This window comes from Lepeophtheirus salmonis, unplaced genomic scaffold, assembly GCF_016086655.4.
Source record: "Lepeophtheirus salmonis unplaced genomic scaffold, UVic_Lsal_1.4 unplaced_contig_8723_pilon, whole genome shotgun sequence".
Classification (NCBI taxonomy): Eukaryota; Metazoa; Arthropoda; class Copepoda; order Siphonostomatoida; family Caligidae; genus Lepeophtheirus; species Lepeophtheirus salmonis.
Genome location: NW_027296487.1, coordinates 47,034 through 63,542, shown reverse-complemented (window position 1 = coordinate 63,542; position 16,509 = coordinate 47,034). Strand labels below are relative to the sequence as shown.

Here is a 16,509-nt window from a genome sequence, read left to right as displayed (position 1 = left end):
CTGTAGATACTTGATCTATTAAATAACAATACCATCAAAAGTGCACGTTATATTTAAAAAAAGAAAATTAATAATGAATAATTGCTCTAAAATAGTTTGTAAAAAGGAATAAAATCTCGTTGGCTGGATTTTTTTTTTAATTGGTCAAAAATTAATGAAGTATTTGATATAGATTGTATATAAAAAACTTAAGCCAACGATGGTGCAAAAATATAATATAAAAATGACATTAGAGAATATTTCAATCTGTAGAGTTGAAAATATCCATAATGGTAGTAAAGGAGGCTTTGATTATATTCCAATTTTGAAATTGGTGAAGTAAAAATTTCTCTGCGTTTTTTTTTCTTTATTTTGAAAATCAAATAAATTAAGCTAGGATTATCTTACTTAAATTCAATTTATGTCGTTTTGTTAGAACTTTTGTCCACTTTGAAAGGAATTTCATAATTTTGCAATTGAAGAAGTGTTCGTCAATATTAGTAAAAACTTGACTAGCTTATTTTTAAAAGCCTCTCTTAAGTAAGTTTTGTACCACCAAGAAAGATTTTACAAATGATTACAAAGGTAATAATCGCTTGGTGCCAGAGCTGGACTATACAGCGGGTGAAATAGAAATTAATTTTTTTTATGGAATGTATCAGTCGTGATATATAGCTCACTAAAGACATCTATCAAAAAAGGTAGTCATAATTGCAAAGTAATGTTACCAAAACGATAAATCCTCTTGAATATCATAAATAACTTTAAAAACCGTACTTATTATTTATATTCTGGACAAAAGCCATTGTTTTCACAACATTACATAAAAAACAAAAAAAAAAAAAAAAAAAAAACACTCACCAAATGTGTGCTGCAAATAAACATTAAAAAATTAAATTAACTCGTTTTATTTGTGAATAAAATATGGAATTTATTGTATAAATTGACAAGATTTGTATACCTTTGCTTTTTATAATCAAAAGAATTTTACAAATGCAATTAATTTTATTTTCCTTAAGTATTAAGATCCTTCTTTTAAAATACTATGAATAAAAAGGCTTATCTAAGGAAATTAGCATCATTTGAACTATGTACAATATGTAGTAAATAACATTATTCAGGATATCCATAAATAAATTTTTCTTGAATATTAAATTATATACATAAATTAGTCAAATATAATTAATTTATTAAGAATGAATAACTTGGAAATTGTAAAACATATACAAATAAAAAAAACACAATATATATAGTTAAGTTTTATCCAGTTAGTGAATACTTTTGTGCTTAGGCCAAGTAGGCTTTGTTCGGGTGTATGTCATTATGATAATATTTTAAAACCTATTTTTCCACTAAATTTAGTATTGGAATAGTGATTCTTTTTTGGTAAACAAAAAAAAACTTTTTATAGAGGACAATTTAGGACAACAAACAAAGAACTTACATAAAAAACTGAGTGATTTTTTTTACGACGTAACGTTTCTTAAAACAATTTATCGTAATATCTGATTAACCCTTTACCCCTTGAACTAAATTTTAAATGGAATTAAAAAAAATTATTGTGTGGATAGTTAATATTTGGGGGTCATACATTTCAGCGTGATTCTTTTCATTAGTGTTCTTTTGGGGACACTTTTTATAGCACAGCTTCTTTTTAGCGTCCTTCTTTTCCGTATTGCTCTTTTCAGAGCCCTCAAAATTGCATTAATCATTGCCATCATTAATGCAATATTGATAACCTGGACTATAACTATAACTAGATATATAAAAATCCATTTAAAATATGGAATATTTTAAATGGATTTTAATGGGCAATGGACAATGGGGATGGGTAATGGGGAAATGGACAATTTGAACAAAATATTCCATATTTTGTTCAAATTGTTGCTCGATAATGTCAATATAATCTGTTGAATTTATTAAACTTTCTGTTTTATTCCTAACATCGGAAAAAAATGAACAAAGGAAGATAGATGGTTCTTTTCTATGTAGTGTTCGGTTCGACTAGACCTCCATTCACTCATTGTATCCATTCCAAAAAATTAATACTATTCTTTTTGATATACTAGTCATATGCATTCTGATCCTTTTCTCGACTTCATGTTCTGTTCAAAGAATCTCGTCTCCTTCAAAAGAGTCATCGTTCATTGTGCTGATGTCCCTTAACATGAATATTCTTGATATTGATCTTATAAATCATCGGTTCTATGCTCAATAATAATTCGTTTAGATGTGATAGGCATCATTGTATAATTCTATCACAAGAAAGGAGTTAATAAGAAGACAAAATAATTTACTGAAAGATCTAGTTAGGAATACACACAGATTTATCATACTCCAGCCACAGCTCCCTTAATGAAACTATTGAGTCAATTCCTCCTCAAGTCAACTCTGATTCATCTATTACTCTAAGGAAACATTCACTGATAAGAGTCCTTCAGATGCATGAAATGCAAAAATCATTCATATCTATCACATTGATATAATTCCAATTATACGATGGAGGCTGTGATGTGTGGTCTCTATGGATCATTATATAATTTGAACCTTTCAAGCTTACCCTTATTTTTTTATGTCTTTTGACTATACTTTTTCATTGGAAAACAAGTGAAAGAAAATATATAATATAAAAATATCTTTTCCCCAACGTTTTGTCTGCAAAGCATATTTTATTTTATTATTTTAAACTGGACAACGTAATGTTGATTTGATGGATTTTTCTAAGGAGAATCTAGCTCCATTTTGGTTCTTAATTCCATATTTGTCATTAGTTTTTACCTATCCTTTACCATCATGTTTTGGAAAACGGGGTGAATAACAACTACTAGAACATATATAAATAATCCTTAATTTACAAGATAAACATAATTTGTTATCTTTGTTTTAAGTGGTTTTATTTGGTGATTTGCTGCTGATTTCAATGATAAAGTTCATCATTTTTAGATCCACAAAGATTAATCACTGGAAATTGCATTTCAACCGTACTATTGAAGATGGAGTGTCTAATAGGGATACATCCGGAGATGTTACCATTGTGAAGTAAAACACGATTTAAACTTCTTTTTGAGCTATTAATAAAGAGTTTCCACTCACTTGAATGATACGCAGGTAATCCCTTAGTCTTAAAGAAGTCCTTCAATGGTTCTCAAGTAAGCAATTATGAGAATCAAAGACCTTCTTCCTTTTTGTATCATTGTTAAGATAAAATCTGATAACTATTCCCTGAAAAAAACCCTTTTTTGTTCTTGCAGTCTGAAGCCAACAACTAACAGATTGATTAAGTAATTTAAATCTCGAATCATGTCATTCAATTCAGGTTGCATGTATAGAGAAGGTTGACAAAACAATGACCCTATGTTGAGTAATTTGCATTTGTATCTTTCTCTTCATCATCATCAACAGAAATATGTGCTTCCTGATCAATATCTGCTAACTTGGTGAAAATAGGTAAATGTATTTTATCCGAATGAGAAACTAGCCGTATTGTAGAAGACATGCTAAAGTATGGCATGCATTGCTTTTTCTTTTTATTCAATCCTTTAATTTTTCAAGGCAGAAGTCGCAGTCATCCAGGTGGTATGTCAGTTCTTTCCAAATCATCGGCATGCCAAATTTGAGCTCTGTATTTATTTTTTTTGAGACAAAGATCTACAGAAAAGTCGTACACACTATGTGAGGTAGCCATTTTTTGTTTTGGTCCCAACTGTGTAGTGAAGTGATATTTAATACATAAAATATTTAAATTTAATATTTTCTTCTCTAAAACGAAGGACGTTTCTTTATATATAGATTATTGTTTTTTGAAAATGGAAGAATAAGGCAGGAGCGAGAATCTTTAATCGAAATAAAGATTTGCTATCTGTAAAAAAAAAAAAAATATGACAAATTTAGGACCTGTGGGAATATTGGTTTCTTAAATTCAATTATATGGGCAAATATAACATTTTAATGGGTCTTCTATTTCGATAATTTTGTGTTTATTTCTGAAGATTGTTGCCTTGTCGATGATTATTTTGCTAGTCCATATAAACCCCCTTTGATTTTAAAGAGGGGCCTGCTATAGTAGGCGACACACTTATATTTTATAGGGCTGTATGTGTTAACTTAAAATAATTCACAAGAGGAGAAGTTGAAGAATGGGTAGTAACAGTTTTTTAATTGCCCTGCACAGAAAACTATTCCTTGGATTTGAATCATTTTGGATTCCATCACTTCGATGAATTAATGACAATAAAAAAATGAGAGAATTGGCTAACTCAATAGTTATCAATATTTTTATATTTCATATCATGTGAGAAAGAAAAAATATTAAAATGTACTAATAAAAATCCAAATCTGAACATTTTTGACAGAATTTATTACAAAAAGCGTAGGACCTTGGCTTTGGAGCATTTTTATTATTGATGTAATGTATGAAGATAAACTAAATAAATAAATTGTATCCTAAAAACAACTTCCTTTCGAACACATCTAAAGGAGCTTGCACCTTTTATTAAACTTGGATGATATGCTCAATAAATTTTTATTTAATTATTTTAAAGATTAATTTCATTTTTGATTTTTGATTACAAATATTTTTTTAATAAATGCTATTTTTAAAATACATATACTTGTATTTGAAGAAAAATTACAAATTTTTTTATACATTTATTTTATATTTTAATTTATAAAAAAGTATTTATTTCTCCTTACTTTTGATGTAAGATAATATAAAAAGTAATTCCATATACAATCTAACCTAATTTAACGACCATCAATTTTAAGTTAATGTTCAGTTTCTCAGATTATTTTGTTTACATAATATAATATTTGTTTTAAAAAGTCACTTCCACTAAACTGTTGCTTTTTCCTTTCCTTTGCCTGGCCACTAAATGCAAGTTTGACTGTATGCACAATGAAACAAATAAATTATAAAAAAGTTTGACTGTATTAAAGTTCTTTATAAGGGAATATTGCAGTGTCAGTATTAGGGATCACTAGCAGGTCAAGTGCAAGTAGGAGGGAAGTGGGGGAGGGGGGCACCGTTCACTTTTTATTGAGTATTAAAAAAAAAAAAGGATATCACTCAGATTTTTGATTATTTAGATGGTACAAAAAATATAATATCAAAAAAAAATCATTTATTCGTGCCCTAATGGTGTATTAATAAATATGTTAATCTCCTTTATCAACCAAGGATAACAACTGAATACCTTGGAATAAAAGTCTTCTGGTTTGAACATATCCAGTAAAAGCAGAGCAGAAAAATAGGATTGTGGGATCATGGAGTCAAATAAGAAAAGAGACAGAGAATATAAAAGAAAATCAAAGCCTTCTAAAGAAACAGTTTACCGATAGCGATATCCCATCTTCGTGTTTCCATGTTACGATAGAAATCAATAAAAATCATTATTTGGTAATTATACACAATTATTTTAGAATAAAGTTGTTATTGTTAAGAGGTTTATAAGAAAATTCATTTTTATTGTCAAGATGCAACTTTAGAGGGGTTCAGCCTTTGCAAACTCTTTTTTTGTTTTGAAGAATACCCTCCATTGAATAAAATCCTCTGTTTTTATGGAAATATACACTGATTCTATTCAAGAAATAGACGGACGGGTGTTAATTTGAACCTATGCAGGATAATTTAAACAATTATACTCAATAATACTTCCATTCAATGAGACAGCATCCACAGAGTCAGACACAAGAACCTATTCCCAAGAGATACAATCCCGGAACATCATGGATATCTCAATATTATGAACAAATATAAATTCAATGGGACCACGATTGGACTCATTTATTTTAAAGAGCTAAAATTAATTAATTGATTTAGAAGTTCCTGCAATATTATTATATCTTATTAAATAATAATTTTAATTGTTGTGAATATATATATTTTTTTGTTAAACAGTCTTCCCACTCATGCAACTCTGATATAATAGAACTATCAACCTGTTAATAGGAAGAATGTGCAAATACGCATTAATACATAAAATAAAGAGTCAGTCTGTTCTAAGTGTATTAACAATTAACATGAAATGTATGTATAAATATCAATTAACACGTAACATGGCGTAGTCGGCAAGGTAATAAAGTTAATAAGATATTTCGAAAAAATTAAATGAGGAAATTAAATTTTAAAAGGATGTTGACGAAGAGCGATTTAGAGTTGGAAAATAAGTCACTTATGAAGCAGATTTAAACGCTGGAAAAGAATGTGGAATTAACAAATCAAGAATGTACAGTGACAATAATGAAAATGGTAATGGAATAACAATAACAATTAGATATAAATCCTACAATTTATAGAGAAAATGTAGAAAAAAATCATGGATTATAGGGGAAATGAAGATGATGAGAAAGACAAAGAATGAAGATCATCAGAACGTATCAGCGAAGGGAAAATTCACATCAACGCACCACCTTCGATCGATGAAGATATGGAATTGAAAGAATTTATAAATTGGAAATCATTCTGGGACAATTATGTCATGGGGATGCATGACTAAGCAGAAGTAAGAAACAAGCAAATTTTAAATCATTATGTAGTCCGGAGATGTTGAATAAAATCTATTACGCCATGGAAATTAACATTGAAAATGAAAATTCTATAATAGGAAATATGGTGATTATAGAAAATTACATAAGAAAGCAAACAAATATGGTATTAGAACAAATAAAATTAGTGGAACAAAAACAAGGAGGATGGAAAATTTGATTCGTTCTACACATAATTATATATTCAAGCAAAAATGTTGGGTTACGTGAAATAACGTTTGACGTTTGGATGTCAAATTTAGTTATACTGAGGATAAGAAATGAAGGTACTAAAAAATTGTTATTACCTAAATCACCACAGTAATTCCTTGTAGAAGGATTTTTTATCTCCCGCTGTAAAGAGAAGGGAAAAGTCCAGGAAGAGGCATTGGCTAGAAAATCATTAGGATTAATATCTAATATAAAGCAACAAAATTTTAAAGAGATATCAAGTCAAAAATACATGAGATGTTCTTATTGCAGAGGTAACCATCATAGTAAGGGAGGAAAATGACTGGCTTATATGGAAAGGAGTGTAATCGATGCAGAAGAATAGGACATTATCAAAGAGTTTGAAAGTACAAAATACAAAATTTAGAGATAATGATGCAAAATTACATGAATAATCGACAGCAAGGGTGACAGACGGATATTGGAAAGGAAGGAAATAGAAAATACCAAGTTGGATTAAATACAGGAATAATTATATGCCGATATATAAGTTTCTTGAGGCTGAGAAAAGGGGAGGAAATGGAATGTGTGGAAGACTATGGGGATACTTATGAACTCAGAGTCAGAAGGTTGAAAAAAATTCAATTATATCGAACTTGGGAGAGGGATGATATGATATAAGTATCAGTGTGCAAATAAAAAGTATATAAATAAATGAAATAAAGAGTGGAAAAAGGTTTAAGTGTATTTATTGATATTAACTAAAACGTAACAAAGACCATGCAGAAAATCTTTTTTTTTCTGTTTACTCTATTAGTTAAGCCAAAATGCCATTTCGAAATAAATTTGATATTTATTTTATTTTTCAAAATATTCTATTCCTTTAATGTCATATAAAAATTAATAATAATCTTCTTTAACTGATTATTGTTGAGCTTGAAAGTGTAAAAATTAAATTTGTTCAATTTTTTTGTGTAATTTAAGATTTTTATACAAAACTGATCATTTTCATGCTTACTTAATTCGATTTTATCTTGTGTTTTACATTGAATCCAACTTGCTCCAACTATTGTCAATTTCATCTGCAGTAATCACAACAAAACATCATTTTTTTTAATTATTATATTTCGATAAGTTCAAATTCAATAACATAAAAAAATTATGTCTGTTCAGCGATCCAGTCAATGAACTTGGAGACTTTTCCGTAGACACCTGGGTATCTAGGAGAAGCACAACCATATCCCCAAGAAACAATACCAACTAGGGTTCCGTTTTGAACCAATGGGCCACCAGAGTCACCTTGGGCGGAGTCCTTTCCTAGAGCAGCAGCACAGATCATGGTCTCATCAGTAGATCCATAGTAGGCATCACTACAGTCTATTATATTAAACATTACAGAGGTAAATTCGTTTTACCGGTAAAATTATAATTATAGTCTCACCCTCATCAGAAACCACGCGGACGGTAACTGATCTAAGGACTGGAGAAGATGGGCCACGGGAGGAGATAGTTCCCCATCCAGACACAACAACATCACCAGTGAATTCTTGGTCCTTTTCTGGGAGAGCGACAAGCTTGACATTCCTAGAAAATAAAAATAGTTATCAATTATTGAAAAAAAAAAAAATGTATGATAAAGTTCTTACTCGTTGAGGTCCAAGGAGGACTTCAATTTCAAAAGACAAACGTCATAGTTTTTTTTATGGGATCCATACTTCTCGTGGTAGGTGATTTTTGATACACCAACCTTTTGCTCATCTCCACTTTTAGAGAAGAGATCGTGTTTAGCAGCAATGATTTGAACGTCTTCTGCTCTGAAGTCATCACAGCAATGAGCAGCTGTAATAATTGTATCCTTGTCCAATACAGAACCACCACAGAAGTGGAATCCTGTAATAGTCTGGAAAGAAATTTGGAAGGGAATTGAGTTTAATTTCGATTTGAGAATTTTTGGAAAGAAATAAAAAATTTACTTTTCATCTAGACAATTTTTTAGATGCATATATTTTGGTATGTTAGTTCAAGTTTATAACACATTATTTTTTTATATTCATAACAATACTACTACGGTTATAAAAGTTTCTTTCAGGGGGGAAATTGAAATTATAATTATTAGTATATAAAAGTATTTTTAATTTTTTAAATTAATTTGACAATTTTCAATGTGATTTCCTTCTCCTTCTTTCACCCTAGAAACTCCGGGTAATCCTTCGCTAGTATTTAGCATTACTGAAAAAATTAATCAACTTAAGAATCCTTGCCTAGGTAACAAGCAAGTAAAATAAATAAGTACTTAAAAAGTGCAGTAGTTTCTGCATCTGAACATTTCAATATTTCAAATTTCTTTTGAAAATTTCAGTTTTTATGTAGTTAAAATACTATTTATTGTATGCTTAAGAAATTTGATTATGTAAATATAACATGTATTTGACATTTGTGATTAAAGCTAATAAAAAGTTTTCTTAAGAGATATCATGCCGTTGATACAAAACGATAAAGATAAGATAATTTTAATAAACTTCGTATATATAAGGAAAAAATTTGATTTAGAAGTCATACAAATGGTAAGTTACTTTAGACTATTAGTTCAAAATAATATTTTAACTTTTATTTTTATATTTTACATTTCATAGCAATGATGAGATTTTTTGGGCTCTTTTGTTATTGGCAAATACCCACAGTTCTGGAAATGGATTGAAATGACGAATAGTTATGTCAACTTAAAACATCTGAGAGAAAAAACAAGAGAAGCTCAAATTGCTATTTTTCGGACATGTTATCCATTTACATTCATCATCGATACACTTCACATTGCCGAAATTCCTTGGAACACTTCCAAAGGCTTAGGGGAGGTTATTGAAGACAGGCAGCAGCTAAATAGAAATTGACACTACGTAAACAAGAAATTATGAAGCAATTAATTAGTTTCATTGCGAGTTAAAAATATTAGGAAAAGAAATTGAAATCTACGAGATGAAATCCAAAGAATTGTTAACCCCTCTGATCACTAATGGGTAAAAAATGATGACATTCATGAAAAAGCTTAGAAATAACCTAACAGCTCAATCTGAAACACACTATTCTTTGTGTAGGACCGTTGAAATGACCAAAAGTTATCGAAACAGCTTGAACAATCTATTTTTGGTTGGTATAAATTGAATTTTCAGAAATGACGAGAATATTGGAGGTCATGTTAAAAATAGAAATCAAAGTCGTGGGAGATCATAGACGAGGTTGAAAAAAATCTCTGTGGAAAGTGTGGCTTCAAGGTTTTTCATCAATTTGGAAAACTGTGCCCTGCAAAGGAGGTCGAATGCCAGGCACTGTAAGAAATTAAAACATTATGCTGAAATTTATAGAGATAAAAATATTAGTTAGCTAAAATAATTAATTCTGTTCGTGAATGATTGCTGAACAATCTCCTAAATGATAAATTGAACTTCGATTATGATATTCAAAAACAAAACATAAACATTGTTTGATCAAAACATTTTTGTCAAATCACCGAGTACTTTATTTTATCTTTAAGCAAAAGATTTTTTCGTCAAACATTCATTATATACTCATTATGATTGAAAACCAATGTGAAATGAATATCAAAAGAAAATACAGTAAGAAATGTTGATGACAGTTTAAATTTATAACAATAAATTCTTTGCAAACTATTAAATGAATTGCAAATATGGTATCCTAGCAAAATCGACTTTAACTCTTATTTACATTTTGCTATACTGTTTTTTTTATAAAAAATAATGAATCGTTACAGCACTAAACATTAGAATATATTATGTTAGCAAAAAAAATATATTGAAAAATGTTATGCAAAGCCAAAAGAAGAACAAAGAAAAAAAATTATAAAACAATAAAGATGGTTTAAAGTTATCTTTTTCGGGAAACTTAAAACTTTCTACAAAATGCAAAGAAATGAAAAAACTCAAATTTTCTAAACACAACTTTTTTTTTCTGTACCTAAATGATTAGATGTTCAACCTAATAAATTCAATAATTAATTTATACAATGGTAAAAAATTAAGTATTGACAAAAATAATAATGAAAAAGTCAATAAGCACATATTCAAAAAGTTTCCCATCATTAACAAATTTATCTATTTGTGTTGAGCGATCCATTAATATTTATTTCTAGACTGCTTTTATGTTGACTCGTATCATATTTGCTTTTCTGGCGTTTACGACGCTCCTACAACGCTCTGACGTCACTAAATAGCAAGCTTCCCCCTAGTCTTTGCAGTGGAGAGAAAGAAAAGGAAAGTGAGACAACAATCATGTCAGAAATTGAATAATTTTTTTCGTGGTACAGACTCACTTTTAATATAAAACTTTTAAAAGGAGGTACTACTTCGGTGATGATCGAAAATACTCGTTCTGGAGAGAGATTTTTCTCTCATACTTCTCTTCGACCGGTATATATCCTTTTGTGTAGGTATCTCCTCTTCCTCTATTTTATGATCATTCATCCGTCTACTTTCTTACTTAGTTTCAGGTCTACTATAAATAAAAACCATGAATCCTGAGAATATTAAGTTTATTGATTTTTGAGTTAACAATCTCTATCATGACAAGAACGAGGACTTTTTTAAACCTATTTTTCAGAACAAGGCCTATTGAGCGTCTTCTCATTACCTGACTATACCTTCTTCCACTGCTTGTAATAATTCATTCATTCTTGGAGCGTTTTAACATACAGAAGAATCCTCATCTCAAGACTCTAGTCTCATTCTCCATATGTATTTATATATTAAACTGGGACATAATCTAAATATACATTCTACTGCTGAACTGACTACCCTTAATTTACAACGTATTTCTATCTCTCCTTTTATATTGTATGTTAGTGGATCCACTTCATTGAAACAACACTCCATTGTGCAAAGCTTTTTGATATTTGTTCTCTGTTGTGTTCGTTGTCCCACCTCTTCAATATTTATGATATTAAATAGATTTTATTTGCACTTATGCGACTGATTTAATATACATATATTCATTCCTTTTTTTTTCTTTTTGATTTGTTGTGAAAATTGACTTTAATTACTCAAAGGTTGAGTTCTTTATTACTTTCAGTACACTTTCGAACCCTTTTATACTATCAATGTCATAGTCTAAAAGTGTAAAAACTGATACTTACTTCTGCTTACTTACGTGTTCCAATTTATACTGTTCAGAAACCTGCAGGCTGGATTTATTACATTGATTGTTGTCGGGATTCTGGGGAATAGAGTGAGGTGGGAAGAAGTCCTTAGACTTCATCTCCAAGTCGAGTCTTAAGACTCTGCTCGCAAGTCCAACTCCTGGAATTCTTTCCTGGAGTACCGTTCGAGTCCTCAGAAAATAAGATATACTTTAAAGAGTACTTTATATCCATTGAAAAAATTGAAATGACGCAAGTCCTTACACAATGCCCTAAACTCAAAATCCACTCCTCTGGGAATAAATATCGATTTGATGTAGTAGATTCTTGAGATTTTGATTTATTAAAGGATGACTTTTTCTTTCTTCCTTATTTGTTAAGATTAGTAGCTCTACTTCTTTTCCTTGTACATATACTCTGGTTCATACTCTTCAAGGAGAACATACTAGGCACAAAAAAAAAATCCTGACTTTTTATTTAAATCTTCATATCGTAAAAATACCACATTAACACGTCTAACGTCCTAATAATTTGTTCCATCATTCATCGGATTATTTACTTCAATATATATTTAAAGTTATTTTATCAATCAATATGTCTATATTATAAATGAATTACTAATGATTCCTTTGAATGACTTGAAACCAATGAGATATACATTTTCTCAAAATCCATGATGAAGTAAATTGCTAGCTGAATATGTGCAATCTCATTGACAATTATTTAGTTATTACTGATTGACTATGATATTAGTGTCATTAAATTAATAATTAATTAATGACTAGCTATTATAAAAATAAGACAAATATTAATGTAAGTAATATGAATAAAAATGCTACTTCTCATTGAGTTTGATAATTTAATATTTCATTTAATCTAGTTTTTAAATGCAAAACAAAGAAGGAAAAGACTCACTTTTCAATATATTTAACATAATCCTAATTATGTATTTGAATTATATTTTATATATAATTAAAATTACAAATTGGTGATATTTGATCATGGCCATAGAGTCTTCAGAAGTTTATATGTACAATTAATCTGAAGTACAATTAAACAATTAGTTGTTAGAGATGTGTAGACTGAGAATTACAGTTTTGACAACTCATGAAGTGGTCAATATCATCAATATATGTTTTTATTAGTACATTTTCAATCTTGGATTATCTTGTATATAACACACATACGAGTATTTTATAATAACATTATGGTGTTCATATTTACAAAGTCAATAGTTTACTTCCTAATACTTTTTTTTGCTGTATTCTGTTTTTTCAAATCATTATGAACAGTTGGTTCATAAATATTAGGTTGGTAGATTTTACATTTTTTCAAACTGAATATAAAAAAAAAAAAAGGTACTAATAGAGTACTACTGTCGTTCTGAATGAAAGATTGATTACAAATTAAGTATTTTAATAAAAAATCGACTTTTTCCAATCTAAACTAAAACTAACAACCTCATAATCGCGTGGAATTCTTAAATATCAATACAAAATGGTATGCGTTAGCTGGTTTGAATTTGATAATGTTTTGTCAAATTATGAGTTTTCTCTTTATAACTATTATGAAGTTACAAGATATTTAATTGCCTATATAGACTATCTCAAGTTATTACAAGGTTTTTTAAATAATTTATGTTTTCTACCTTAGCTCAAGGACTAAGAAAATCTTTCAAGATATATATACACAGCAACTGGGAAAATCACTAAAACAAGTTTCTTGAAAGAATAGGGGATGACATATAAAAATATTTATAATGTATTTAAATTAATAAATTAGTTATAGGCTCATATTGAACTTTACTACACCCTATATGCAAATCATACTTCTGCCTCTTCTGAACCACATCCTACTGTCAATGAGCTATCATTACCGAAACCATCTACAACAACTCAGCCATCAGAACCAGAGCTAAAAATGAGTGTTCGATAGCAGCAAAATGACAGTTTTCCTACCTTGGGCGTCTGCAAAGGGGGGAGGAGCTATATGATCCTGCGGGCGTCCCTGCCTCCACCAAGTTATTTACCCTTGATAAGCGAATTCAAATGATTTGTTTCTTCTAAAAGAGAACCACAACTCAAAATAAAATCCTGGAGGTACCCCTAGGAAGGGGTTAGTTATCCTTTCCAGGGATATAAGTATTTAGGAGAGGTACAGTGTTTGCTGATGGATTTGATTAATTGATAATTAATTGGATTGGAAGATTAACTGTTTTTAGGTATATTTAATGTAATGTCCTCTGAGAAGAAGGTTTATTACTTCATTTTCTTTACATAACCCTTGAAAGGGATGAAAACATTCTGAAATTGATGATTGCAATGTCGATCTCATGTTCCAGATCATCTACAAACTTATTGATCTCATTTCTCATAATTTTTTTTCTTAGAAGTGATTTCAAAACTTAAAATAAATGTCAAACAAATGCAATTCGTAACCATCAGAACACAAATACGAATGTTTTCTTATTGTAAAAGTAAAATTTATCTTACTTGTACAATAAATGGAACACACTTTAATTTTGTATTATGCTAAAAATCTAAATATTTTTTCCTCTTAAACTTCTGGAATATCTAACTATCTCTTGATTTTCATTTTTTGATCGGGATCAATTACATTTAAAGTACGCTCTTGAAATTAATAATTTTGGATCAATCTGTATTCACAACATAAGTTATTCATTGTTCTTTTGTTTGAAGTAATACTGAGGGAATAGTTATTCCCAAGGCAAGAAAATATAAGTTTGCAAGGAAAAATATTAGTAAATGGGACACCATATGTATATTGAAGGATTAGATATCTAAAAATTCTTAAATTAAAAAATAAGGTATGAAAAAGAGATCTTTTTGATCTTTGAATATTTTCAGATTCATTAGTGAAAAAAATATATAAGTTGATGCACAAAATCAGTAATTTATGAGATGCAGAACTTTGTAGACGCTAGTAAATATAAGAACAATTTTTTTATCTTCAAATTGGCTTCGATGTTTTCGCCCGAAAATAACCTTTATCATTGATAGATATTTTTTTATATTTAAACTAATGAATCTTAAACATTTTTCTATTCATTGCTGGAAAAAATATAAAAGTTCATCGACAGAACCATTTTTTATGAGATAATGAAGTTTGTGATTGCTAATAAATAATTGGAGTATAATTTTGTAATTTAAATAGCTTCGACATTTTATGCCAAAAAAATTCCTTCTTAGTGATAAATAATTTTTTAATTTAAAATAAAGAAAGAGTAATTATTTTTCTATTCATACGTGAAAAAATATACGCAAGTTCATCGACAGTATCAGTTTTAATGAGATGATGAAGTTTGTGATCGTTAATAAATAAAAGAAAATAATTTTTATCTTCAAATTTTGACGTTTTGGAAAAAAATTACCCTTCCAATTTTTACAGAAATAAGTTCCTTATTAGGAGTAATATTAAGGTTATTTTGTGTAAAAAATTGATCATCAGGGATTCAAAGTAAGTTTTTTTATAGGTGCGAGCCGATGAATTAATCGGTTCTGAGACTTTAAATCTTTTAAGGCTAAAAGTATATTGAGAGAGCGAAAAACTTTTTAGTGACAAGAGAGTAACATCTGATCTTTAGATGTATTTCAAAGATAGAAACATTATGATGATGCATTTAAAAAAACGCAAGAGAGTTATCCAAAATGACAGAAAGTAAAAAAAAAAAAAAACGACTAAGTTATTTTCGCCTGAGAACAGCAAATTCCACCAGGCTCTAATTCATGGTAGGTTTTTTAAGAAGTGCAAGCCGATGAATGAATCAGTTCTGAGACTTTAAATCTCCAAACGCCAAGAGTATCTTAAAAGAGCGAAAAACTATTTAGTGGCAAGAGAGTAACATCTGATTTTCTTCTACGTTTTGGGCCGAAAATTACCCTTGTAATTTACAGATAATTATTTTTATTTAAAACTAAGAAAGTTTAATCATTTTTCTATTCATTAGTAAAAAAATATACAAGTTTGGACATAATCAGTTTTTATGCGATGAAGAACGTTGTATCCGCTAGTAAATAAAATGACTATTTTTTATCTTCAAATTGGCTTCGGTGTTTTGGGCCAAATATAACCTTTCTAATTTACAGATAAATGTTTTTGTTTAAAAAATACAAGAAGTAAAATTTTTCTATTCATTAGTGAAAAAATATAAAAGTTATCGACAGAATCAGTTTTTTTAATGAAGTTTTTGTAAAAAAATGGATTTTTAAACAATTTACCTCACTAAATTTGTCTCCTGCGTCCCTTGAAGACAAAAACCGCTGAGGAGGTTGCTCATCTTTTACTTCACATCTTTACTGACAAGGGAGCACCGCAGATATTAATAAGTGACAATGGTAGGGAGTTTGCTAATAGAATAATTATTTGAGAGAGCCAATCGTGATATCCAGGACATTGTTATGATGTGGCAGCGTGACAATATGACAAATAAGTGGGCTGACGGATTGTGGTTCGTGCAATATGCAAAGAATCGCCGCTTTCACTCTGGTATTGGGCCAACTCCATTCAAAGCAATATATGGCCATTTAGTAAAGAATCTGGTTCCACCTTGTCATGCCACTACTGTTAATTACATATACAATGAAGGGCAGTATCCAATGTGGTCCTCTTGAGAAAAGAAAAAATGAATATTCCAATCTATTTATATCTCTTATCTATTGACTTGTAGCTCA

General features: G+C 29.3%; 1 protein-coding gene across 1 annotated transcript; it reads right to left on the bottom strand.

Moving 5' to 3' along the window:
* Positions 1 to 7,831: 7,831 nt before the first annotated feature.
* LOC121131586 (trypsin-1-like) lies at positions 7,832 to 16,115 on the bottom strand. Its single transcript, XM_040726997.1, has 5 exons — positions 16,057 to 16,115; positions 12,806 to 12,832; positions 8,319 to 8,603; positions 8,114 to 8,256; positions 7,832 to 8,049 (listed from the first exon to the last, which is right to left on the bottom strand). Exons 1-5 carry the CDS (start codon positions 16,113 to 16,115, stop codon positions 7,832 to 7,834), a joined length of 732 nt encoding a protein of 243 aa, XP_040582931.1.
* Between the last annotated feature and the right edge of the window lie 394 nt (positions 16,116 to 16,509).

Excerpts from the sequence above, each read along its gene's own strand:
- LOC121131586 (XM_040726997.1), bottom strand. The coding sequence starts at position 16,115 with ATGAGCAACCTCCTCAGCGGTTTTTGTCTTCAAGGGACGCAGGAGACA. Across the intron at positions 12,833-16,056 it reads CAGGAGACAAATTTAGTGAG|ACTCTATGGCCATGATCAAA; the intron begins GTAAATTGTTTA and ends AAACTTCTGAAG. Across the intron at positions 8,050-8,113 it reads CCGCGTGGTTTCTGATGAGG|ACTGTAGTGATGCCTACTAT; the intron begins GTGAGACTATAA and ends TTAATATAATAG.